Raw genomic sequence first — 27805 nt, forward strand, 5'->3', positions numbered from 1 at the left:
CTCCTTTTTCTTGTAAGAGACCAGGGCTGGGAGAGAAGGGGCTGAGTGACCTCCCCTAACCTGCCAAACATGAGCTGAGAGACCGGGTCATGGGAGAACTTAACGGCCAAACAACCTGAGTCAGATCATTTGTCCAGAAAGACAGCAAGAAAGAGAAAGATCCCCTGGCAGAACCAGGGGAAAGAGGGACTGGAAGCTGAGGATGTCTTACCATGAAATGGGAGAACTGGAGAAAGAGAGTAAGGACACCAAGGTTTTTAATTGATTAAGACAAAACCTGATAAGGTGAAACTTTTCTTGAAAGAGGCATAACTTCCAAATACAAAAAGGTACATTTAATAAATTCATACAACATTTCTCTAGAGAGATATAACCTTAAAATACAAAAAAAGAGAGATAATTTTGGTAAATCTAGGACCTATTCACAGTAGTATCACCATACATCTGTATTGAAAGTATGGACCAGGCATGGTGGCTCACAACTATAAATCTCAGCACTTTGGAAGGCCAAGGCAGAAGGATCACTTGAGGCCCGGAGTTTGAGACAAGTCAGGGCAACATAGTGAGACCCCTGCCTCTACAAAAAATTTAAAAGTTGGCTGGCATGGTGGCACGTACCTGCAGTTTCAGTTAAAGAGGCTGAGATTGGAGAATGGCTTAAGCCTGGGAGGTCAAAGTTGCAGTGAGCAGGGATTGTGCCACCACGCTCCAACCTGGGTGACAGAGTGAGACCTTGTCTCAAAAAAACAACAAAGAGGAAATAATAAAAAACTATGTCCAGGGAACCCTCAGCTCCCTCATCACCCCCAGCCCTAGCTGGCCTCTCTCTCTTGGTCTTTAGACTCAGCCTCTTTCACTCCATCTGGACATCCTGCTTCAGCAAATGGTGACACTTAGAGCTGGAATAAAAAAAAAATTTTTTTTTTGAGACAGAGTCTCGATTTGTTGCCCAGGCTAGAGTGCAGTGGCTTGATCTTGGCTCACTGCAATCTCCATCTCCCAGGCTCAAGAGATTCTCCGGCCTCAGCTTCCCACATAGCTAGGATCACAGGCATCTGCCACCATGCCCAGCTATTTTTTTTTTGTATTTTTAGTAGAGATGGGGTTTCACCATGCTGGCCAGGCTGGTCTCAAACTCCTGACCTCAAATTATCTGCCTGCCTTGGCCTTCAAAAGTGCTGAGATTACAGGCATGAGCCACCGCGCCTGGCTGAAGCCATAATCTTTTTTTTTTTTTTTTTGAGACAGAGTCTCTCTGTCACCAGGATGGTATGCAGTGGCACGATCTTGGCTCACTGCAACCTCTGCCTCCCACGTTCAAGCGATTCTCTTGCCTCAGCCTCCCAAGTAGCTGGGACTACAGGCTCGTGTCACCATGTCCAGCTAATTCTTTGTATTTTTAGTAGAGACGGGGTTTCACCTTGTTTGTCCATCTAGTCTCAAACTCCTGACCTCATGATCCACCTGCCTTGGCCTCTCAAAGTGCTGGGATTACAGGTGTGAGCCACCACGTCCGGCGCCATAACCTTTTGAAGAGACAGCAAGAGCATTCTGTGGAGTTGTCATAATTAAGTATATGATTAAGCATATAAATAAAAATAAAATCACTCTGGATTATTCTTTTCAGTTTGTTTCCCATGACAGTAGTTGACTCTTTCCTTCCTTCCTTTCTTTCTCTCTTTTCTTTCTCTTTCTTTCTCTTTCTCTCTCTCTTTTTTAAGAAGCAGGGTCTTGTTTTATTGCCCAGGCTGGAGTGCAGTGGTGCAATCATAGCTCATTGTAACCTCCGACACAGACTCAAGAGATTCCTGCCCTCAGCCTCCTGAGTAGCTGGGACAGCAGCTGTGCACCACCACATTCTACTAACAAAAAAAATTTTTTGTATGGGTGGGGGTCTTGTTATGTTGTCCAAGCTGTTCTTGAACTCCTGGCCTCAAGCAATCTTCCTGCCTTAGCCTCCCAAAGTGCTGGGACTATAGGGGTAAGCCACCATCCCTATTCTTTTTCTGAAGATAATTTCTTAAAAAGTTCTATTTTTTCAATCAAGTAAGTATTTGATAGGAGTGGCAGAGTGCTAGGTTCACTAGAGCAATACAAGAATGTGTCTGACAAAGAGTTTACAATCTATCTGGCCAGATGTGAAACTCACGCAGATAACGATGTGGCAAAACAGGAAGGCACAGGCAGTTCAGGTGGAGCAGGGAAGCGAGGACAGAGAGGACATCCACTATAGAAATGGTCAGGGACAGGCCAATTCCACATAGTTCTGCAGGATAGAATGGAGACCAATGGGGCGTATGGGAGGATCCCAACTCAGAAGTCAGAAGGACTTCCAGTCAACTCCAGCTGTTCAAAAGCAAGAGCTGTAGGATTGTGTGGGAAATCTGGATAATCTAATGAAATCTGGATAATCTGTTAAGGATATTGTAGAAGATATTCCATATATTTCCCCTTGTTGGGAGGAAGTTTGGACTCAAGAAAAATGCTCAAGCTCCTTCTGACTCTGAATCCCTTATTCCACCACAAAGCAGGGCTTTGCCAAGTGAGCCTCCCAGAAGAAATATCAGCATCTCATGCAGTGTTTCTTGGAAAATCAAACATTTTTTATTAATTTGCTGGATTTCATATACCTAATAATCCTTAAAACAACTATCAGCAGCAGCAACACAAACCACAGGCAAAATGAAAAATTGATGCCCCAGACAGCACCGCACCGCATAGCACACACTTAATAAGGAACAAAACCCTACAGGATTCTGACATAACTTGCTTTAAACATGCAAAGATTCCTGCAGGGCTCCCTGGTAATCAACCTCTCTGCATCCTGAGGCTGGATGCTTCAAAGTCTTTGTTCCCTCATCAGGTTTGAAGTCAACATGGCAAGTTAAGGACAAGGTAGATGAGATCCCCCTAGTTCATGACATGAGTTCCTCTTCCTCTCCAATGTTCATCCACAAGTAGAGGGCCTGATCCCCGACAAGAGATGGCTTAAGCATCCCAGTGGGGAAACTCAGCCTGCCGGCCACATGGGGAGGTTCTGTATGTTTCCAAGTGCAGCAGCCACAGCACTAAAAGCCATAGAGAACTTTCAGCTCAAGCCTCAGCTGAAAAATGTGTTGAAAGGGGAGCTCCCAGGACAGAAACTTTGATTTCACAAGTTGGCCCATTTTGGCCCAAATTTACCAAATAGAGATGTCATGTAACGTCACTGCAAATCCAGTAACAAGATACTAAGAGGACCCAAGAACCTGGGGTTCTCTTTCAGCCATCCAGAAGGTGAGGTCAGCCAGGACGGTGCCCACTGGTGTCTGTCCAACTGATCTGCCAGAGGAAAGGCTGGTCAGTATCCATGACGCATCAGGCCCAATCCCAGGGGTTCCTAGTTCTCCTTCCGTGCCTGCTGTATTCTCTTCGCCACAGCAGTGATCAGCGCTGCCCCTTTTCCACTGCCATCTTCTGACAGCATGAATGTCACATCACATTGAGGGGCTAGTTCCTTCACAGTTTCCTGCAATATTCTAGAAAAGCTATGAAAAAGAGAGAGAAACATCATCAGCCCTTCCATGTAGAATCAGCACATTTGTAAATGGTCATAATCTAATTTCTTTAGTCTCTTCCCTTTGGTTTGCTTTCCAAGGCTCTAAACAGCTTCTTTTCTAATTTTTTTTTTGAGACACGGTCTCATTCCGTAGCCCCGGGATAGAGCACAGCTGTGCAATCACAACTCACTGCAGCCTAGAGTTTCCAGGCTCAAGCCCCCGGCTCAGCCTCCCATGTATCTGGGACTACAGGTATGCATCACCACGCCCAACTAATTTTTGTAATTTTTGCTCACTTTATATTTTATTTATTTATTTTTGTAGAGATAAAGTCTCTCTGTGTTGCCCGGCTGGTCTCGAACTCCTGAGCTCAAGTGATCCTCCGGTCTCTGCCATTACCGGCATGAGCCACTGCAACCAGTCAACTTAAATTTCTTGAGTCCTGTGTGAAGCACTTTACATATGCTAACTCATTTCAACCTCACGCATTTAGCCCTATGTGATAGGGATTATTAGTGCCAGCCTTTTGTGGATGAGAAACCCAAGGTTAGAGAGGCCGGCTAACATTCCCACATCGTATTATATAGCAGAGGCACCAGGGCTCACACCTTGTCTGTCAGATTGAATAGGTGACTTGATCACACAGCACTCCTTTCCCATAAAAGGACAGGGACACATCTTCCCATGCGTCAGCTGAGGAGGCTATGCCAAGTCCACCCTTGGCCACCAGCACCTCTGCTGCACCACCCACCATGCCTCCCGTGGGCACTCACTGAGGGTGCAGCTTGTACAGGGTGCCATCCACACCCACAGTGATCTTCAGGTGTTCCAGCCCCTGGTCTTCTCTCCTTTTTTCCACTACGGCGGCCAGGCCAGCACCACAGAGCTGGGCTGCCCGCCGGGACACAGCTCCGCACACCTCCTTCACCACAATGCTGTCCTCACATGTGCTGTCCAAGCCCAGCTCCTGCAGAATCCTCCTGACCTGGAGGAGGGCCAGCCGATCGCTGCAGGCAACACAGCAGGGAGTCAGGACCTGCTTTCCAGAGCCCTAAGGCGTGCTCAATGCAACCCATGGCCTCCCCATTCTTAGGTGCCCATGCAGGAGGGAGGAGAAATTGACCCAGGCAATGGATAGGCTGGAGCAGAATGCCTTAGAAGCTGAGACTCAAGAAGGTCCACCACCCCTGGAAGTTCCATCAACTTTAAAAAATAAAGTGTGAGTGCCTCTAGTGTTCAGCATGTTCATATCTACGATCTCACTAGAAGCCATAAGAGCTGTAGCAACCAACACGCCAGGTACCCATTTTTCAGAAGAGGAGGCTGAGGCTTAGCCTGCTAGAGCTGTGCCCTCTCGGTAGAGGGCAGGGGCTGAAATGCAAGTCTTTTCACACCACCTCTTGTACTTTCCCACGAATCGTGCCAACTCCCATACTCTGGCCCCCTTCAATTGAAGGTCACCTTTCCTTCTATTTAACTTTTTCTGATTCTCTGCATTTTCTTCCCTTTTTCTGATTTCTCAGCTCTTGGATAGTAAGACTATATTTTCAGTAGTAGCCAACAGGCTAGTGAATAAATGAATATTCACTATTTTCATTAGTGAATAAATGAATATACAAAATACAATCAGAACCTTAGAGAATGGGAACCAGGTAGGACTGTAAACACATGCAGAGAAACACCCATCATAGGGAAGGCTGATTTTGAGTCTAGACCCTGGTCATCTCACAGTGAACTAATGGTACTTAAACAGAACCCTGGCTCCTATGCCATGCAGTGTGAAGTTGTATCCTTTACTGTCTCAGGAAATATTTAGGGAAGAAGAGTGTTATCAAGAAAGAACCATTGAGAAACAACCTATATGACCATACAGGGAATTCAGCAGGTAAATGGTGGTGTAGCCAAATGATAGAATTCTTTGTAGATCTTAAATATGAGTTTGTGGCCAGCACAGTGGCTTATGCATGTAATCCCAGCACTTTGGGAGGCTGAGGCAGGAGAAGCACTTGAGGCCAGGAATTTGAGACCAGCCTGGGCTATATAACGAGACCACATCTCTACAAAAAAAAAAAAATTAAAAATTAGCCAGGTACAATTGCACATGCCTATAGTCCCAGCTATTTGGGGATTGAGCTCAGGAGATTGAGGTTGCAGTGAGCCATGATCATATCACTGTACTCCAGCCTGGGCAAAAGAGTGAGATCCTGTCTCAAAAAAAGATGAGTTTGCATGAGAATATTTCATGCCATGGAAAATCTTCATGACATAGTGAAAAAATAGATTATAAAATATTATGTGCTGTATGATCTTGGTTTTTTGTCTTAATGTTTGTCCTTGCCCAGAAAACACACACACACACACACACACACATGCGGAAATCTATTCATTGTCAGGATTACAGGTAATTCTTATTTTTCTTTTTTCTTTTCTTTTTTTTTTTTTTTTTTTTTGAGACAGAGTCTTGCTCTGTCACTTAGACTGGAGTGTAATGGTGCTGTCTCAGCTCACGGCAACCTCTTCCACCAGGGTTCAAGTGATTCTCCTGCAGGCACGCGCCACCACGCCCAGCTAATATTTGTATTTTTAGTAGAGACAGGGTTTCACCTTCTTGGCCAGGCTAGTCTCAAACTCCTGACCTCAGGTGATCCTCCTGCCTCAGCCTCCCAAAGTGCTGGGATTACAGGCATGAGCCACCATGCCTGGCCTAATTCTTATTTTTCTTTTGCTTATCTGTATTTGTTAGATTCTCTAAAATGAATGAATAACATTTGTATAGTAAGAAAAAAATATGTTTTTAGGTATGTCTCAAGAGAAAGCCTGCAATTCCTTCCTGGGCCCGGCTTTTCACAGCTTACCCAGTTCAAGTACATTCCCTTCCTGATCCTCAGAGCAATCCTGGGGGTTAAGCAACAGGGTAATTACTTACGTTATGAGGCAGGAAATTGAGGTTCAAAGAAGTAAAACAACCTGCCTCAGATCACGCAGGATCAACAGGTTAAGTAGTGGAGATAAATCTTAAACTCAAGCTCTAGGTCCCAGGGCTCTTCCCCCTGAGAACACTGCCCCATCCACTTGACAAACTGCTTTGAAATGGGCTGCAGTCAGCACAGCACCTACCAATTCCCATCAGCAATAGGTGGACAGGATTTTCTTTTTTCTTTTTTTTTTTTGAGACCTAGTTTCGCTCTTGTTGCCCAGTCTAGAGTGCAATGGTGCAATCTCAGCTCACCACAACCTCCACCTCCCATGTTTAAGGGATTCTCCTGCCTCAGCCTCCCGAGTAGTTGGGACTACAGGTATGTACTGCCACGCCCTGGCTAATTTTGTATTTTTAGTAGAGATGAGGTTTCTCCATGTTGGTCAAGCTGATCTCGAACTCCTGACCTTGGGTGATCTGCCTGCCTCCGCCTCCCAAAGTGCTGGAATTACAGGCATGAGCCACCGTGCCCAGCCATGATTTTCTTTTTATTTCATGAAGGTTTTACAAAAGAAAACCTGGCCGGGCACAGTGGCTCACACTTGTAATATCAGCTCTTTGGGAGGTCTAGGCAGGCGAATGGCTTGAGCCCAGGAATTCAAGACCAACCTGGGCAACTCGGTGAAACCCCATCTCTACAAAAAATACAAAATTAAAAATTAGCTGGGTGTGGTGGTGTGCGCCTGTAGTCCCAGCTACTGGGTGGTGGGTGGGAGCAGGGGAGAGGGGCAGGGGTGACAGCTGAAGTGGGAGGATCACTTGAACCCAGGAGATCAAGGATGCACTAAGCTGTGATTGTGCCACTGCACTCCAGCCCAGACAACAGAGTGAGACCCTGTCTCAGAAAAAAAAGAAAATCTGCAGAAATCAAGACATCCAAAACAGATACCTCTTGTGCAGCAGAAGCAAATTGTTCTGGAGGCATAAGAGTGTTGCCATGTTGCACTTGTCTAGGAACAAGTTTCCTCGTATTACAGCAAAAAAAGCAAGGCAAAGGGAAATAAACTTGCTTATCTGTTGCTCATCAGAGAGAAGCTGTTTTATATAGCAAAACAGAATTCCTTTGGTCACCAAACATGATGATTTTTAACCTGTTTGTTCAGATTGGATGGGCTGAAGACTAGACAGGAAAAGGATGCTGAACACTTGCTAATTAACCCTCCAAAAATACATAATCGCTGCTGCTGTTACTGATTCTGCCATCGTCTCCTTAAGCAATAAGAACTCCCCTTTAACAGCCCATCTGATTTATCTCATTAAGTATACCACTTTTGTGTACAATGTGTTTTCTTTTTTTCCCCAGCTGCAAAGTAGTTTTCCACTTGTGGGCATCTGACCATAAAGAGCAGGAGAATTAAATGAATGAACACAAATGGAGAGAAAATCCAAAAACAAAGCATCAGATAACAACCAGTGCTAGCACAAAAAGCAGTGAAACTGACACATTTGTACATAACTGGTGGTGACAGAGATTGAAAATACTTAGAAAAAAAATACTGCGCCCATGGCAAAATACTTCTTTTAACCAAATGTTTCTACTATTAAGGAAATGATTTACAATATTCAAATGACTATGTGTACTAAAAAAACTATGGTGTTACTCAGAATAACAGGAATTTATAGATTAACAATCTAGATGTCCTATACTAAAGGGAAAGTTTAGTAAATTATAGCACAGTAACATAGTATAATATGCAGCCATTCAAAATGATAATTACACCAAAGAGTTGATAGGGGAAAGTTCCTCTTTCTAGAAGTATTCCAGCTAATAACTGCAGGAATCATCAGCATTTACGATATCTAGTGAAATAAATAGATCCAGGCAATATGCATCAATGACTGATAACATCCTAAAAGAAAGAGAGACAGACAACTCAATGCCACCTAGGAAATATTCTTGTCCAAAATTCACTACTGAATCTAACTAAGCATCTGGGTCTAACTATGCGTTTTCAGGAAATACAAGAAGTTAGAGGAAAATGCTAAATGCTGCAATCCACAAAATCTAGAATACAGGAAACTCATAGGGCAAGACGACAGTTTCTTCAACAAATACATTGCAAAGGAAAACAAGAAGGAGGGGAAACCCACAGATTAACAGAGATTGTTTAAACATATCAATCAAATGCCATGTATGAACTCTGGATACCGATGCAAACAAAAGAACTGTAAAAACCATTAATTTTTGGCAATTCAGGAAATAAGAACACTAACAGGATGTTTTATGAGATTGAGGTTTATCATTAGCTTTTTAAGTGTGATAATGGTACTGTAGTTATGTTTTATTAAAAACCCCTATATTTCAGAAATACATTATGAAATATTTATAGATGAATGGATGTAAGACGTGAGATTTGTTTCTAGTCAACCCAGCCTGGGGATGGGTCAGCAGGACTGTATAGATGAGCCCAGTTTGGCCATGAGTTTATTACTGTTGAATGCGGTGATGAAAACAGTGAGCTCACTTTTATTCTCTTTCCACTTTTGTATATGCTTAACACTTTGTATAATAAAAAAACAAAATAGCCGGCACGGTGGCTCACGCTTGTAATCCCAACACTTTGGGAGAGCAAGGTGGGTAGATCACCTGAGATCAGGAGTTCAAGACCAGCCTGACCAACATGGTGAAACCCTGTCTCTATTAAAAAAAATAAATAAATATAAAAAATTAGCCAGGCGTGGTGGCACATGCCTGTAATCCTAGCAACTCGGGAGGCTGAGGCAGGAGAGTCATGGGAATCCAGGAGGCAGAAGTTGCAGTGAGCCAAGATCGTGCCATTGCACTCCAGCCTGGGCAACAAGAGCAAAACTTCATCTCAAAAATAAATAAATAAAATAAAAATAGAAAAATAAAACCAGAATTTTAAATGAAAATTTTCATTAACACTGAAAACATAATATACAGAGTGAAAAATGTAATATGATTATGATTATGAAAACCATTTGCATGAATTCAGGAACTTAAAAGGAGCAGGGCACAGTGGCTCACACCTGCAATCCCAGCACTGTGGGAGGCTGAGGCCAGCAGACCACTTGAGGTCAGGAGTTCGAGACAAGCCTGGGCAACATGGGGAAACCCCATCTCTACAAAAAATACAAAAATTAGCTGGGCATTGTGGTGTGCACCTGTGGTCCCAAGCTACTCAGGAGGCTAAGGTGGGAGAATCATCTGAATGAATAACATATGTATAGTAAGAAAAATGAGATAGATCCATATTAATGGTTAATATTGTAGCAAAAAAAAAAAAGTGTGAGAGTGAGAGAGAAAAGAAAAAACAGATAGAGGCTGTAATCAGCCACAATCGCGCCACCATACTCCAGCCTGGGTGATGGAGTGAGCACCTGTAACCAAAAAAATAAAAATAAAAATAAAATATATGTATATATAAAATAAAATAACTTAAAAGGGAACATAATATGCAAAAATGAAAATAGCTGCATTTGAGCATTTGGTTGCTATTTTCCTGGATATTCATTTCGTTTTATGGACACATTCTCTCTTCAGGAATAAAAGGGGATTTTTTTATTTTTTTAGCTTTAACCTAACTCCTGTGTAGCTATTGAGGAAGCCTGGTGGAGGACTTAATCATTTCTGCTAAACACTCTGAGGCCCAGGAAGGCTGCAGGCCCCAGAGTGCTGTACACATGGTCCTCGAGGCTGTGATCCTGAATCAGGTAGAAGGAAGGAGCAGCCCCAGGAGGCAACCTCTTGCCCAGCCAGAGCCTTTCTGTTTTTATTTTTAAACCTCAAATTGGCCCAACCCCAGAGTGGTGGCAGTGTATGCCAGTCAGAGCCTCACAATGAACTTGATCACAGGTCACCTTTCGATCTGGGACAGGAACTTGGTTTCAAAGATGCCCCTGGTCCGGAGACGCTCTGAAATCTGCCCTCTGAAGAGGAGACCCTGCTTGGTCAGGTCGATCAGGATCTGCCGTACGATCTCCCCCAGGTACATCCCACTGGTCATTTTCTCGTATCTGTTAGGAGAAGAGGGATAAGGTTGGGGCAGACATGCAATGCAGAAGACCCCATGATGTGAGAAGGCCAGGCTTTGGAGCCACAGGGAGCAAGATCCTGCTCCCAGCTTTGCCACATACTAGCTGTTTGATGTGAGCAAGCACTGCAAGCTATCATCTACAAAACTGGGAGCAGAGCAGTCTCCCACAAGACTGTTAGGAGGCAAGCATCTGGGCACAGTGGACACTAAGCAAAAGTTATCCCCAGCCTTGGCCCCAAAGCCAGTTTTCCTTGGCTTTATGTTACAAATCTGTTCCACTGGAGATTCTGCTCTGCGAGATAACACACTGAAACTGTCTGCATGCACCAGGGGTTCTCAAAAGTGTTAATTCACTCCCCAGCACTTTGGGAAGCTGAGGCAGATGGATTACGAGGTCAGGAGATGGAGACCATCCTGGCCAACATGGTAAAACCCTGTTTCTACTAAAAATACAAAAATTTTCTGGGCGTGGTGTCATGTGCCTGTAATCCCAGCTACTCGAGAGGCTGAGAAGGGAGATTGAGCCAGGGAGTCGGAGGTTGCCGTGAGCAGAGATCTCGCCACTGCACTCCAGCCCAGTGACAGAGGAAAACTGTATCTCAAAAAAAAAAAAAAAAAAAGTGTTAATTTCTTCCCATTTCTACCACACCATGAGCTCCAAGAGGGCCAAGAGAGCAAGAGAGAAAAGGGGCCTTGTACTGACCAGGCACTCTACACAGGGTGTGTAATGGTGACACACATCATCATTAACAACAACGACACAGAGCCAGACTGCCACTGCTTGCAGAGTCAAATGGAAAGCATTTATGTGCTGGCTTGGGTTCTCTTAACTGCACAAGATCTCATCAGTCTAAGGGAATTAACACCAGAACAGACAAACAATGGTGGTTTCAAGGCGAGTTCAAAGGCGCTGCCCCCTTAAAATCTCAGTCCAAAAATGTAAGTCTTCAGCGGATACAGACAAAAAACTAACTAGAAGGAACTGCCCCTTGAGAAGAACCATGATACTCAGATGCCCCAACTTAGGATTCAGAGGTAAGATCCCTTCTCTCTGGAGCAATCCCTGCTTCATCTGGGCTTACCACAACTCACCTGCCTTCCAATTACAAAGATTGGTGCCACAGGGGCAAGAAACCACCAGCGCTGGTCTTTTGTCTGGTCTGAGCCTCTTCCAAGACAACGTTCTTAGTTCAACAGCTCCCAAGGTGTCCATGGCCTAGGCATCCCCTCCCATTTCCCATCTGCTCGAACTCTCAACTTGGATAGCACCCAGACAATAAACCTATGCTTCCCCTTATTTTCTATATTAAGACACTGATTAGCTTTAATAAAGACCATATGGCCTGCAAAACCTAAAACATTTACTATCTGGTCTTTCACAGAATAAGTTTGCCAACCCTTCTTCTAGTGGATGGTCCCAGGTTAATAATCAAGTTTTAGCATGTGATATGGTTTGGATTTATGTCCCCACCCAAATCTCATGTTGAATTACAATCCCCATTGTTGGAAAAGGGACCTAGTGGAGGTGACTGGATCATGGGGTGGATTTCTCCCTGGCTGTTCTGGTGATAGTGAGTGAGTTCTCACAAGATCTGGTTGTTTTAATTTTTTTTTTTTTTTTTTTTGAGATGGAGTCTCACCCTGTTGCCCAGGCTGGAGTGCAGTGGCATAATCTCAGCTCACTGCAACCTCTGCCTCCCAGGTTCAAGTGATCCTCCTTCTTCAGCCCCTCTAGTAGCTGGGATATACAGACATGCGCCACCATGCCTGGCTAATTTTTATATTTTTAGTAGAGACGGGGTTTCACCATGTTGGCCAGGCTGGTATCAAACTCCTGACCTCAGGTGATCCAGCTGCCTTGGCCTCCCAAAGTGCTGGGATTACAGGTGTGAGCCACCACACCTGGCTGATCTGGTTAAATGTGTAACGCCTCCCCCTTCACTCTCTCTTCCTCCTTCTCCAGCCATGTAAGATGTGCCTGCTTCCCTTCACCTTCCATCATGATGGTAAGAGGCTTTCCAGCCATGCTTCCTGTACAGCCTGTGGAACTGTGAGTCAATTAAACTTCTTTTCTTCATAAATTACCCAGTCTCAGTTCTTTATAGGTAAAGGAGAATGGACGAATATCACATGCCAGCTCTATATCTGCTACCCTTTTCTCTCGTAATATCAGCATGCAAGTGAAATCTACTCTATTTTTTAAGCTATTCATTAGTTTCAGTATTTTTCATACAGTTAGTCATTGGAATATACCTTGCAAGTGACCATGACCCATGGTAGGACATGACACCACGGTCGAGAGTACTCCTGTCCATCACAGGTGGCCACTTCCCCACCCCCAGAAAAGGTCACCAACCTGGTAGCCAGCTCCTGAAGGCCTGAAGATGTTGGCCTCTGAAAGAGACTTACTTAAAGCCCATCCTGAGAGGGCTCACTCACCATGCCCTCGGCGAATGAACATGCTGGCAGCCTCTGCCTCGCTTCCAGAACCACCACTAGAGCTTATGGGGCCTTACGGTAATTAGAAAAAGGAACTTTTTACCTGTTCCAAACTTGTCATAATATTTTTATTTTGTTCCCACATAATATCTCACTGACATTTGACAGCTGTAATAAGCACACAAAGCTATGCTGTGGTACCCCCTTAGGTCTGGTAGTTTTGCTCACTACACAACCAGCATAAATGCACACATCCACCCCCTTCACCTCTGCTTGCCAGGATTCAAGGAGCCCTCGTCCACCTCCGTGTCGTATCGGGTCCGGATGTCCTCTATGCAGCCATTGTCTCCAAATCCTCCCCACTCTGTGTTGATGCACATCTTCCCGTCATCCCCCTCCACCATCTCAATGTTCCTCATGTCCTCCATGTAGCACAGGTTGCTGCCTGTTCCTAGAGGGAATTGTGAAGGAACGTTAGTCTTTGAAGACACCACCAGGTTTTAGAAAGGCAGCAGAGTGCAGCAAGTAAGAATTTAGGCTTGGAGTGAGATATGACTGAATGTGAATCCAGCTTTATAGTCATAGCTGGCCAACCTTAGGCAAGCATCTCATTTTTCAGAGGCTCAGTTTCTTCATTTCTAAGAAGGAAATAAGGCCGGGTGCAGTGTCTCACGCCTGGAATCCCAGCACTTTGGGAGGCCAAGGTGGGCAGATCACCTAAGGTCAGGAGTTTGAGACCAGCCTGGCCAACCAACATGGCAAAACCCCATCTCTACTAAAAATACAAAAGAATAAAAAAAAAAAGCTGGGTGTGGTGGCATGTGCCTATAATCCCAGCTACTCAGGAGGCTGAGACAGGATAATTGCTTGAGCCCAGGAGGCAGAGGTTGCGGTGAGCTGAGATCATGCCACTGCACTCTAGCCAGGGCAACTGAGTGAAACTCTGTCTCACACACACACAAAAAAAGAAGGAAATAATACCTGCCTTATGGATTTGTTATGAAGTATTATTTGTAAGTTTCCTTCATATAGTAAGCATTCAAGAAATAGTACCTGCCATCTTCATCATCATGATTGTTAAGCCCTAGGAATACAAAGCTTCCAACTAGTCATAAAATTAGCAGTCAGAGCTGGAAGGGACCATGAGGAATCATCTAGTCTTGGACAAGCACACGCTTGGCATCTGTGAGCCACTCTCTTCTTCCTTGCCCATGACTTGGCCTCAGAACTATTCTCAGCACAGCAGTCCAGGCAAGTATTACAGTCAATCAACAGGCCTCACCTCGTTGCCCTCCTAGATCTAGCCCAATCCCTCCCACAGATGAAGAAACTCAAGTCAGACAGAATAAGCCACCTGCCTGAGCTCACAAAGCAGGTAAGAGTTAGTGTGAGAGGAAACCTCTTACCTGGCATTGGAGATAGCTCAGTGCGTCCCACCTCCTTGTTCCACCTGCTGCTTATACCCAGAAAGCCCAGATGATCAAATGGAACAACTTTTCTAGGTTCTATCATTACTGAGCCTGTGCCTGTTACCTGGAATGCCTTTCGTCCCCATCTCTACCTGTTCCAATCCTACCCATTCTACCCATCATAGAGAGAGCTGCCCCCTATAATCTACCCTTGGCTTTAATCACAGCCAGACTTCTCCCAAAGACCCTGTATCAGGCCCCTCCTTTACCCTCTTCTAAGTGCATTTCCAACTCCTCTCCTTCCTGTACACCCTAAGAACCAGAAGAATTCAGAGAACAGAAGAGGCGCACATAGGAGCCAGAATGAAAATCTGTAATAGCTCCCTCAGCCCCAGGCCAGGATGATCCAACCGTGATCTCCTTCCTCCCATGACAATTGCCCCCAAGGTCCTAACTGAAAAATCCCTTCTTCCTGTGTCATTATCCTTCCTCAATCGACAGGATAACCTTGGCTTAGGACTGACGAAAGAACTTGGCGACCTGGAGTTCCAATCTTAACTTCATCTCTGCTTTGGGCAGAGCCTTTGTACAATGGAACAATGCCCGTCCCCTCACTATGTTAAAAGGAAACCATCAACGGATTCAGGGGGATTAGGCCAATGGGCCATGCCAGACCACTTACCTGCAATCAGGCCAATCTCACAATTAGGATCTTCATAGCCACAGGTCATCATGGTCCCCACTGTATCATTCACAAGTGCAACAATGTCCAAGTCAAACTCCTGCAAAACAAAAAACAGCTCTACTATGAGTGGAATGTGCAAGTCAAACAGCCTTAGCAGGGGCATGTCATCCCAAGGCGGGCAGAGGCCAGAGTCACAGGAACTGGGCAGAGGTTGGCAGAGCAGAGGGTCTCAGGAAGGCCACAGGAGCAGGCACGAGCCTCAATACCACATCCTACATTTCTCCTCTTGATGGCTTCCCTGAGCATGTCCACCACGTCCTCCCCTTCACAGTCAGTGGCCTTGAAGCCTTTGGTCCACCCTATGAGTGCTCCCTGAAAGAAAGGAGGGGAAATTCATTTGAGCAATAGTTTGCTGGGGCCACTGCACAACCTCAACATCCAACAGACGCAAGGCACTATAGCTGACTGCTTGTCAAGTACACATGTGGTTTTGACTGTGCCTCTACCTCCCTAGCCCTAACCCTGGGCACACCAGTATCACAGAGCACAACCACTGAGTGGTCTACTGCTGAGTGGAATCACTGAAGCAATTCATACCCGTCAAAGCTCAAATCATGTTCCCTGGCCATGACTACTCAAAATAAAGGCCTAGAATCATAGTGATCCTATTTCTTTCTTTTTTTTTTTTTTTGAGACGGAGTTTCACTTGTTGCCCAGGCTGGTGTGCAATGGCGCTATCTCAGCTCACAGCAACCTCCGTTGGGTTCAAGTGATTCTCCTGCCTCAGCCTCCCAAAAAAATTAGCTGGGATTACAGGCATGCACCACCGTGCCCAGCTAATTTTTGTTTTGTTTTGTTTTGTTTTTGAGACAGAGTCTCACTTTGTTGCCAGGTGCCAGGCTAGAGCGCAGTGGCACGATCTCAGCTCACTGCAATCTCCACCTCCCAGATTCAAGCAATTCTCCTGCCTCAGCCTACTGAGTAGCTGGGACTACAGGTGCATGCCATCACGCCCAGCTAATTTTTTTGTATTTTTAGTAGAGACAGGGTTTCACCATGTTGGCCAGGATGGTCTCGATCTCTTGACCTCGTGATCTGCCTGCCTTGGCCTCCCAAAGTGCTAGGATTACAGGCGTGAGCTACCACGTCCAGCCATGATCCAACTCCTAACTTAGCCAAGGACAGATTATGATGTGATTAAAGGCAAAGCTACCAAATGTTTATCAAAGCATGTTTCACAGTGAAAAACTAGAGGCCTCCTACTACTCAACAGTATGGATCTATCATTCTGTACCTCGATACAGGACATGGTATACACCCATAAATAATTGCACTGTCAGAGAATATTGGACATGAGAGAAAGAGATTTTTCCACACACTGTGAAAGCATATCAAACAAATACAGAATTATTCTATTTTTTTTATTTAAAAATTTTTTTTTGAGATAGAGTCTCGCTCTGTTGCCCAGGCTGGAGTGCAATGGTGAGATCTCAGCTCACTACAACCTCCACCTCCAGGGTTCAAGTGATTCTCCCTGCCTCGGCCTCCCAAGTAGCTGGAATTACAGGGGCTTGCCACAATGCCTAGTTAAGCTTTTTGTATTTTTAGTAGAGATGGGGTTTCACCATGTTGGCCAGGCTCATCTTGAACTCCTGATCTCAGATGATCTGCCCGCCTCGGTCTCCCAAAATGCTGGGATTACAGACATGAGCCACCGTACCCAGCCTCTATTTGCATTTTTAAAATTATACTCATATACACACACATACTCACATCTGGAAAAGGACTGGAATAATACATACACCAAAAGGGTTAACAGTGGTTCTCTCCGGACACAGGACTATGCGTCACTTTTCCTCTCTCCTTTTTGTTAGTCTATATTTTCTAATTTCTTAAAAATTAAAATATATAATTTTTATACTATTGAGAAAGTAGTTTTTTTTTTTCTTTGAGACAGATTCTCACTCTGTTGCCCAGGCTAGAGTACAATGGCATGATCTTGGCTCACCGCAACCTCTGCCTCCTGGGTTCAAGCAATTCCCCTGCCTCAGCTTCCTGAGTAGCTGGGATTACAAGCATGCACCATCACACCCAGCTAATTTTTGTATTTTTAGAACAGATGAGGTTTCACCATGTTGGCCACACTGGTCTCAAACTCCTGACCTCAAGTGATCCGCCCACCTTGGCCTCCCAAAGTGCTGGGGTTACAGGCATGAGCCACTGCACCCCCGCCGGAAAGTAGTATATTTAATTCTCAAAAGGTTGCACTGTTAGCCTGAGGCAGAATTTAGTCTAGCCCCAGTCTCCATCACCTAGAAAGCCAGGGTGGGGTGAAGGCAGGCAGAGCTGGAGTGTCCAGGCCAGCAGAACCCCTGGGACAGGAAAGGAAGTCAGAAAATCTGATAGCAGCGCCGTCAGCCCCGTGGCTGGATGCCACTTCACCCTGAGGCCGTTAGCCCGCAAGCCCCGGTCTCCCCACTTCCCTCCATAGTTCTGGGGAAACTGGGCCCCTTGGCTGGCTCCTTCCCTGGTTGGTATGTGTAGAACATTAGAGATACCCCCAACTGGAAAGCCTCTCTTATTAATTGCAATTATACAAAACTAATCCATTTTTTGATGTCTCTCTTTTTTCTCCCCAGCCATCAGGGGCTTTGCTTCTAGCTACCCACAGGTCTCCCCTTCCTCCTCACTGTGTCTTCATGACACCTTCAGAGCTGCTTGGAAAGAGGCCCAGAGGCACAGTGTCCTGAGCCAGGAGCAGTAGCTGTGCCCTGGCGCCCAGTCAGGACCGCAGACAGCTGCACACCGCACCCTTCCGGTCCGTGTATTAATTTTTAATGGCAGCAGCAATGCAGGAATGCATTAGTGTAAAAAATTAAAATGCCGCTGATAAGGATAGTTCCCTTCAACTCCCATCCCTCCAATCTGAGAGGTAACCTCTGTCATTAGTCTGATACTAATCCTTCCAGACCTTTTCCTCTCCACTTATTAGTATTTTTTTTCTTTTTTTCCCATTTCTTCTTTTAGGTGTGAATTTACACATATTTTTAAGTAAATAAATTCACACTGTGTGTGAACTACTGCAATTTGTTTTTCTCATTCAGTAATGTATCTTCCAGACCCTTCCAGGCCATTTATATGGATCTGCCACATTCCTTCACTTAGCAAAATATTCAGAAATAAATCCACAGAACACACCTATAAAATGAGTTCTATTTTTGTGATCATTTTCAAATGAAGAAACCAAGGAACAGAGGGGTTAAATAACTTGCCCAAGGTCACACAGCCAATAAGTAGAAAAGCCAGGATTTGAACCCAGGCATCGGCTCCAGAGCTCATACTCGTAACTATTCCAACTACGGCTGCCCAGGTAGGTAAGGAAGTATCCATGAAGCACTTAGAACAGTGTCTGGCACAGAGCAGGCACCATGTATGCATTCGTTAAATAAAAATCAAGTCCATATGATTGACATACCATACTTTATTTAGTCACTCTCCATTGCCAGATATTTGGGTTATTTCTCATTTTTTTAAAATCACTTTTTTAAGGCAGAGTCTCGATCTAATGCCAAGGCTGGAGTGCAGTGATGTAATCTTGACTCACTGTAACCTCTGCTTCCCAGGCTCAAGCGATTGTCTTGCCTCAGCCTTCCCAGTAGCGGGGATTACAGGCTACTACCACCACACCTGGCTAATTTTTGTATTTTTAATAGAGACAGGGTTTCGCCATGTTGGCCAGGCTGGTCTCAAACTCCTGACCTCAAGTGATGCACTCGCCTCAGCCTCCCAAAGTGCTGGGATTACAGGCATGAGCCACCACACCCAGCCCTCATTTTAAAAATCAGATTAAAAAACAGATTTTTTTTCAGTATTTCAGTGGTGCTACAGTCAACATCCTTCCTCGTTGGGCGTGTGTTTGCGAAACTGATCTGCTGGTATTTAGAATGTGTGCATTTTTAATCTGAAAGAACCCGCTATGTACCAAATAATTCTGTCTTATGAACCCCTCTTGCCCCTTTCTCTAAGTGATGGGTGGTGGGAGGGGAGCTGCCACCCATCCCTCAGAGAAAAGGACAAGTGTGCTTGGATGGTGCTCTCAAAGCCCTCCAAGCTCCATTTCCATTCTGACTGTGCACCTACCCATCAGATGAGACCTCTGTGCCTCAATTTCCCCATATGAAAAATGAAGTAGAATAAAAAATAAAGCATAATGCACATAATGAGGGTATCACTTCTTGAGTTTTTGTCTTCATTAGATATGCTTGGTTGTACAGTGCATTATAGCTAAAATGATTCAGAAACACTGGCATCAAAAGTGTGCTTCCTGGACTCCAGGTCCTGATCCCCAACAAGGCAGAGAGTGAGAGCCTGGGGTCTGCAGGCCCCAGGTGCCAGGTTGGAGCCTCCACCTCCATTTACAGGTGTGGCAACTCGGGCAGCTCATGCCACTCTCTCTGTGCTGCCATTTTTCTCAGCCACACAATGGTGATGAAAACAGTGTGTATACACACAAGACAGTATTCCCCTTAAAGAGGAAGGAAGCTCCAACACATGATACAACATGGATGAACCTTGAGGACGTTATGCTCACAGAAGTAAGCCAGATGCAAAAGGATAAATGCCGTATGATTCCACTTACGTGAGATACGTAGAATGGTCAAATTCGTAGAGACAGAAAGCAGAAGAGTGGTTATAGGGGCTGGGGGAGGGTGGACTGGAGAATCAGTGCTTAATGGGTACAGCATTTCAGATGGAAAAGTTAAGTTTAAGAGATGGATAGTGGGGATGACTGCACAAAAATGTGAATTACTTCATGCCACAGAACTGTGCACATAAAAAATAGTTATAGTGGGAAATTTATGTTATGTATATTTCACCACAATAAGAAAATGTGCTGGGCACGGTAATCCCAGCACTTTGGGAGGCGGAGGCGGGTGGGTCACAAGGTCAGGAGATGGAGACCATCCTGGCCAACATGGTGAAATCCCATCTCTACTAAAATACAAAAATAAAAATAAAAATCAGCCTGGCGTGGTAGCACATGCCTGTAGTAGCTGAGTCTTGTTCTGTCGCCTAGGCTGGAGTGCAGTGGTGCAATCTCAGCTCACTGCAACCTCTGCCTCCTGGGTTCTAGGGATTCCCCTGCCTTAGCCTCCCGAATAGCTGGGATTACAGGCACACGCCACCATGCCCAGCTAATTTTTATATTTTTAGTAAAGATGGGGTTTCACCATGTTGGCCAGGCTGGTCTCGAACTCCTGACCTCAAGTGATCTGCCCACCTCAGCCTCCCAAAGTGCTGGGATGACAGGCGTGAGCCACTGCTTCTGGCCCTGGACAAAATCTTAATGCATCTTTGGTGCTACTCTTATTATTGTCCTGAGCTCTCTGGTTGACCTGCTGAGCTGATCAGAGTTCTCCCATAAATTTAGGAAGCTGTATTGCGCTTTATGCCAGTCTTGGAAGCTTGGCTAATGAGAGTCTATCAGAAAGGCAGAGCTCCTCACCACAAGCTGGTGAGTCTGTCTGTGAAGAGGCCAGGGGTTTGCAGAGAATCCACCATCATTGTGTCAGCCCCTGGTGACAATGTACCCCTTCCTCACCACCATTACCAGCACCAGATTCCTCTCAGCCTTTTCCAGGCTGAATTTCAATCCTATGCCACCTTAAGTCTGAAGGATGATACTAGGATTTGAGTGCCTGCCAGGTGCTAAACACCATGCTGTGCATTTTACACACATGAGCTCATTTACTTCTCACCGCATTCCTCCATTTTCACCAATGGGGAAACCAAGCCTCAGAGAATTTAAATGATCTTCTCAAGGTTACTCAGATGTGGGCCGGGCACAGTACCTCACACTTGTAATCCCAGCACTTTGGGAGGCCAAGGCAGGTGGATCACCTGAGATTGGGAGGTGGAGACCAGCCTGACCAACATGGAGAAACCCCATTTCTACTAAAAACACAAAATTAGCCAGGCATGGTGGCACATTCCTGTAATCCCAGCTAATCAGGAGGCTGAGGCGGGACAATTGCTTGAACACGGGAGATGGAGGTTGTGGTGAGCCAAGATTGCACCACTGCACTCCAGCCTGGGCAACAAGAGCAAAATTTGGTCTCAAAAAAAATGTTATTCAGATGGGAAGCAGTAGAGACAGGGTTGCAAACCAGGAACCCACGACCCCAGAGCCCGTGTTTCCTGACCTTGGAATGGACACCAGGCCTCTCTGTGTGGCCACAACTGGGTCTGCTCCCAAGCCTCTGAAGAAGGATATGTCCCTTCCTGCAAGCTTACTGTGTGGGCACTGGCAGAGGCTGCAAACTGTCTCCCACCATCTGCAAAACAGACAGCTCTGCCCCAGCCTTATACAAAGGCCCAGCCTCACTCACCCACTGCCAGCTCCAGGCAGAGGCCACCATGACTTACTGGAGCTCTGGGCATTCTAAGAGCTCAGACTGGTATCTAGTCCCCACATCTAAGCTCTACCTCTTAGTTAAGCTAGTTAAAAAAAAACCCATGCTAAAAAACACACATTGCTGGCTTACCTGTGTCTTAGCTTCCCATTTAAAAACCTTTATTCATTATACATATAATTAAGCCTGGGTGATTTGTTGTTGTTGCTGTTGTTGTTGAGATGGAGTCTCGCTCTGTCATCCAGGATGGAGTGCAGTAGCATGATCTCAGCTCACTGCAACCTCCACCTCCCAGGTTTAAGCAATTCTTCTGCCTCGGCCTCCTGAGTAGCTGGGATTACAGGCACCCACCACCATGCCTGGCTAATTTTTGTACTTTGAGTAGAGACAGGGTTTCGCCATGTTGGCCAGGCTGGTCTCAAACTCCTGACCTCAGGTGATCTGCTCACCTCGGCCTCCTAGAGTGCTGGGATTGCAGGCATGAGCGCTGCACCCAGCCTTGTTTTTACACAGAGACACATAAATACACACACACACACACACACATTTAGAGATGGGGACTTGCTGTATTGCCCAGATTGGTCTCTAACTCCTGGACTTAAGTGAACCTCCCACCTTGGCCTCCCAAAGTGCTAGGATTATAGACGTGAGCCACTGCACTGAGCGTGCTTGTTGTGTATGTGTGTGCGTGCTTTTTTTTTTAAAATAGAGATGGAGTCTCACTCTGTTGCCCCAACTGGAGTGCAGTAATCATAGCTCACTGGAACCTTAATCTCCTGGGCTCAAGTGATCCTCCCACTTCATCCTGTCAAGCAGCTCAGTTTTGTTTTTTTGTTTTTTTAAGAGTCTCACTGTGTTGCCCAGGCTGGTCTTAAACTCCTGGCCTCAAGCAATCCTCCCATATCGACCTCCCAAAGTGCTAGGATTACAGAGATGAGCCACCACAACTGGACAACCCTGGGTGTTTTTACCCTAAAATTACAAGAAAGACTTTGTGATAAATATCTCCATATTTTTATGAATTATCTATTAAAATGATAAACCATGATGTCCTTCAATGTCAACTAAAGTGGCCATGTGAGCAATTCCTCCTGAGATACTAATATTAGAAAATAAATGCATTTTTTGCCGGGCACAGTGGCTCATGCCTATAATCCCAGTACTTTGAGAAGCTGAGGCAGGCGAATAAGAAGGTCAGGAGTTCGAGACCAGCCTGGCCAAGATGGTGAAACCCCATCTCTACTAAAAATACAAAAGTTAGCCAGTCGTGATGGTAGGTGCCTGTAATCTCAGCTACTCAGGAGGCTGAGGCAAGAGAATCATTTGAATCCAGGAGGTAGAGGTTGCAGTGAGCTGAGATTGCGCCATTGCACTCCAGCCTGGGTGACAAGAGCAAAACTCCATTTCAAAAAAAAAAAAAAAAATCATTTGTTATGATGTGCTGGTAAGCTTTCTTTCCCCATTGTAATCCCCTGTTTACATAGCTGTCCAGAAATACACAGATTGTATTATTGCCCAATTGTTATAACTGGACTTCACTGGTCATTACCTCTTTCTCCCTCTCTCCATAATATTATTCGACCTCTCTTTTAGTAGGAATATTATGCATGTGTCCCTTGATTGCATACTACTCTAAATTATCTTGTGAATATCAATCCAAAAAAATCGTGATAAATTGATTAAAAATTAAGTTGTTGAAATTCTCTATCATGTGTCCCCAGCTGCCCTAAACCTAAGATCCCTGTAAAAATGAAGGCTGGCTGGGAGTTATCTGGAGACGGCCCCAATAGAGGAGGGAAGCCCACTGGGCTGGCCATGAGCCTGGCAGGGCTGTCTTACCTTGTCAATGCTCATCTGCCTGCAGGGAAATGAGAACGTGAAGCCCAAAGGTAGGGGGGCTCCCTTGAGGCCCATGTAGTCCAGGAAGTCGGCAATGCACTGCACAATGTGGTCAAAGAGCTGCAGAGAGAGAGCAGCATTCACACCAGGTGGGCACCGACACAGCGTGGCAGGTTGGCACCGCAGGGAGCAAAGCCCTCACTTGGCACTTACCTCCTCACCAGTGCCCTGCATGATCCCCAGGGGAATGGCGAAGATCTTGTTGTACATTCGTACTGACCTCCGTCCACTTCTGATCTTCACGAGGAGGACGCGGAAGTTGGTTCCCCCAAGATCTAGGGCGAGGAACTTTCCTTTCTCTATAGTGGAGAAAGTAGCAGTTGCATTCCATGACAGGGACTCGTGTCGGGGCATTGGGAGGAAGAGGAGATGCTGGAGCAGAGCAGACCCAGGGCCTGTACTCCTGGGCTTCACATACCAGAAGGTCATGGCAGCCACCATGCACAGCGCCGCCTGGGCCCTGGGCAGGCATCGTGAGCCTGCGTGAGGCCAGGCTGATTCCCTTGGCCTCCACTTCTGCAGGAAAGGCCCAGGCACCACCTATGCTGTCACCAGTGAGGTGCTGTGAAAAGAGCCCTGGCCTTGAGTCAAGGGACCTGGGGCTTCTGAGAAATGACTTTTTATCTTGAGCAAGAGGGGCAAGGTCCCATCATTCCACATCTGCAAAGTAAGGAGAGTAGACCTCTGAAGGCTCTTTCAACTTCATTGACAGCCCTCTCCAGAGCCTGAAGGAACAGTGCAGGCATCCAGTCAAGGACATGCATGTTTCTCAAATCCAAGGGGCCTTTGCGGGGAATCCAGGCAAGGCTGCCCTCAGGGCAAGGGACTCTGGAAGGTGTTTTTATCCTGTCTCTGTGGCCTAAGGAACTGTTTGTTACCAGCATGAAACAATTCTTCCTGTTCTCCACCTCCTTCCCCAGATCCCCAAACCTCCACCTAGCTAACAAGGAAACTGTCAAGTCCTACCTCATGGTACTGTGTGGTCACCCACGTGCAGTGCCCGTCACTCCTCTGATGCCTCGTGGCATCCAAATCTGTTCCGTAGAACTGTTCACTGCCCCTCTGCCTCACTCACTGTGCTCTGGCCACACTGGTCTTTTTGCTCTGCCTTGAATTTGCCAAACACGCCACTCCCAGCCATCTCTCTGACTCCCTATCTGCTTATTTTTCTCCAGAGCACCTGTCATCACCTGGCACAGTATGGCATTCGTTTGTTCGCTGTCTGCCAGCCCAGCAGACTGAGCTCCTCACAGGCATGGACTGTGTCTCACTGAGCTATCACTGTGCTGGACGGAGCCTGACATGGAGTAAGTGCTCAATGAAACTTTGAGGAATGAAGGCAGAGGATTAAAGGGATAGAAGAATAAATAGGTCAGGAGCGGTGGCTCACACCTGAAATCCCAGCCCTTTGGGAGGCCAAGGCGGGCAGATCACCTGAGGTCAGGAGTTTGAGACCAGCCTGCCCAACATGGTGAAACCCTGTCTCTACTAAAAATACAAAAAATCAGCTGGGCATGGTGGTGGGCACCTGTAATCCCAGCTACTCGGGAGGCTGAGGCAGGAGAATCACTTGAATTTGGCAGGCAGAGGTGGTAGTGAGCTGAGATCGTGCCACTGCACTCCAGCCTCAGAGACAAGAGTGAAACTCTGTCTCAAATAAATAAATAAATAAATAAAATAATTTTTTTTGGTTGTTTTTTAGAGATGAAATCTTGCTCTATCGCCCAGGCTGGAGTGCGGTTGCACAATTTCAGCTCACTGCCTCCTCCACCTCTCAGGTCAAGTGATTCTCCTGCCTCAGCCTCCCAAGCAGCTGGGACTACAGGTGCCTGCCCCCCTGCCTGGCTATTTTTAGTAGATACAGAGTTTCACCATATCGGCTAGGCTAGTCACAAATTCCTGGCCTCAAGTGATCCTCCCACCTTGTCCTCCCAAAGTGCTGGGATTATAGGCGTGAGCCACTGCGCTCAGCCAAGAATGAATAATTGAACAGTGCCTGTTACTGCTTTCAGTTAAGAGATCCCAAGTACAGCTGTAGGACCTTGAGTAGGTCATCTAACATCTCTAACCTCAGTTATAGCATCTGTAAGATGGGAACCATTCCCTCTTTGGTAATATTCCAAGTGGGCATGAAATGAAATGAAAGGTCCAAAAGTAAATTATAAGATGTAAAGCATTTTACTAAGGTCATTATTTCTGGAAGCGTCTCATCAGAGTCAAAAAGGTAAAATAATTTGTCTGAAGAACTGACTTCACAACTTAGTGGCTTCATTGGCTGAGCATTGAGGACCAGAAGGATCAAGGGTTGGAGAAGTTGGGGGCAGAAGTCATGAGAGGGAAAGGGAAGCGAGCCAAGCCGCAAAAGAGAACAGAGCCAGAGCAGCAGCAGGAAGACAAGCCCAGGCAATCCCAGTCGTCTGAAACAAAGCTCCTGGGGACAGAATCTGGGGGCGGAGTTGGGGGGTTGCTCAAAGCATGGGGTACATTCATGTTCTCATCTACACACACATAAATGCACACACATAACCTAATGTAGGTTTTTTGTTTTGTGTTTTTAACTGCAAATGCCTGAGTTAACCAAGGCCAGCCGGGTGCTGTGTCTCACACCTGTAATCCCAGCACTTTGGGAGGCTGAGGTGGGCGAATCATGAGGTTAGGAGTTCAAGACTAGCCTGGCCAATATGGTGAAACCCCATCTCTACCAATAATACAAAAATCAGCCAGGCATGGTGGCATGCACTTATAGTCCCAGCTACTCAGGAGGCTGAGGCAGGAGAATTGCTTGAACCCAGGAGGCGGAGGTTGCAGTGAGCCATGATCACGCCACTATACTGCAGCCTGGGCGACAGAGTGAGACTCTGTCTCAAAAAAAAAACAACAACAGTTAACCAAGACCAACAGATTTAAAGGAATACTAGCCTTCTACCTACTCCTGCTTTCCATTAGAGACGTGAATCCAAGTCTCTAAAAACCAAGAACCTCACTGGCTTTAAGGATTTTTGATGGGAGCCCCGGATAGCCGTTCAGAGAGGGAGACTGTGCCAGCCCACCTGTGCCGTCCGGCAGCCCGCAGACATAGGTGGGCAGCATCCTGACCGTGGCCAGTGTGTGGTTCTTCTTCTTCAGCCCGTACTCCAGCTCAGCCCGCATCTTGGCCTGCACGTCCACGAGCTGCTCTTGGGTCAGCCGGAACAAAGCCAGCACCTCGTCAATCTGCTTCCGCTGGGCCTGCACGCGGGAGGCCACCGCAGTCACCATGGCGGCCCCCTTGGTGCTGCCACTCTCTGACAGGAGGAAGCGGACGTCACAGCTTGGGACCAGTTTCCTCACCACCTTATGCAGGCGTTTTGGGTACCTGAAGCGGGGGTGATGGCAAAACATTTAGCAATCATAAAGGCCAGGCTCGGGCACAGACCCAGGGGCAGCGGTGAACCCAGTCCCAGAGCGCCCTGCCAGGCCAGGGCGCAGCCCTTTATTTGCTGATGGTAGGGAGGGCAGGGTGGACAGGAGGGAGGAACTAAGAAGCTGGGGCAGTGGAGGGCACTTGGGAGGCTCAGTGAAGTGCCTATCAACCAACATTTCCACTAATCCGTGCATAAGTTATTGGCTGAACATCATTTCTGTCCTGAGGGAAGGATTTCCTTTCTCAGCTCTTTCCAGGGTATAACCACTTGACTTCCAAGTAAACCCCTGGGAGCCAAAGGGGCTTTCACTCTTCTTCCTTCTGGAAAATTCCCATTTCCCTGTGTTTTCCTACCGGGATCCTTTCATAATCTTGGCAACCTGTGCCATCTCTATTTTTCCCCATCTAGGTGTATCTTACTCTTACTTCCTGGTCTTAACCACAAGGTTGGTATTCAGTAAATAATGGAAGAATGAATGGGTAGATGAATGGATGGGTGATGGATGGATGGACATAGATATATGGATGGACAGCATTCCTAATTAGGCAACTGGCTTTAGCAGCAGCATATTTTTCTTTTTTGTTGTTATTTTTGTTTTTTTGAGATGGAGTCTCACTTTGTCACCCAGGCTGGAGTACGGTGGCGTGATCTTGGCTCACTGCAACCTCCCTCTCCTGGGTTCAAGCAATTCTTTTGCCTCGGCCTCCTGAGTAGCTGGGATTACAGGTGCACACCACCACACCTGGCTAATTTGTGTATTTTTAGTAGAGACAGGGTTTCATCATGTTGGTGCAGGCTGGTCTCGAACTCCTGATTTCATGATCTGCCCGCCTCAACCTCCCAAAGTGCTGGGATTACAGGTGTGAGCCACTGCACTCGGCAGAACATTTCTTTAAGAGTGATCACCGAAAGCAACCTAGGCAGCTAGATACATGAGGGCCCTGGATTCACCCTTTCCCTTGTAATCTCAGAACCAACAAGAGAGGTGGATGGTTCCAGACCCCAGAGAAGCAGAATAGTCCAGAAGACACTGGGGCCCTGC

General features: G+C 46.2%; 1 protein-coding gene and 1 long non-coding RNA gene across 4 annotated transcripts in view; one reads left to right on the forward strand and one right to left on the reverse strand.

Moving 5' to 3' along the window:
* The first annotated feature begins 12 nt into the window (after positions 1–12).
* Positions 13–24934, forward strand: LOC118146312 (uncharacterized). Its single transcript, XR_004731988.3, has 4 exons — positions 13–329; positions 3674–3791; positions 4633–12564; positions 24535–24934. It is a non-coding gene; the product is annotated as an uncharacterized LOC118146312 (long non-coding RNA).
* Positions 2582–27805, reverse strand: part of HKDC1 (hexokinase domain containing 1) — a 54635-nt gene continuing 29411 nt past the window's right edge. For 2 of the 3 annotated variants that reach the window (XM_002807444.6, XM_054242968.2), the window contains 9 exons: positions 26410–26714; positions 23513–23658; positions 23300–23419; positions 15324–15419; positions 15045–15144; positions 13221–13404; positions 10339–10494; positions 4313–4546; positions 2582–3527 (listed from right to left, as the gene is read on the reverse strand). In XM_002807444.6, the coding sequence (XP_002807490.3) occupies positions 3380–3527; positions 4313–4546; positions 10339–10494; positions 13221–13404; positions 15045–15144; positions 15324–15419; positions 23300–23419; positions 23513–23658; positions 26410–26714 (1489 nt within the window). In that variant the 3' untranslated portion in view covers positions 2582–3379. The remainder of the gene's footprint in view (positions 3528–4312; positions 4547–10338; positions 10495–13220; positions 13405–15044; positions 15145–15323; positions 15420–23299; positions 23420–23512; positions 23659–26409; positions 26715–27805) is intronic. The other variant, XM_035268141.3, reaches the window with a different exon arrangement.

Source organism: Callithrix jacchus, chromosome 12 (genome assembly GCF_049354715.1).
Source record: "Callithrix jacchus isolate 240 chromosome 12, calJac240_pri, whole genome shotgun sequence".
NCBI lineage: Eukaryota > Metazoa > Chordata > Mammalia > Primates > Cebidae > Callithrix > Callithrix jacchus.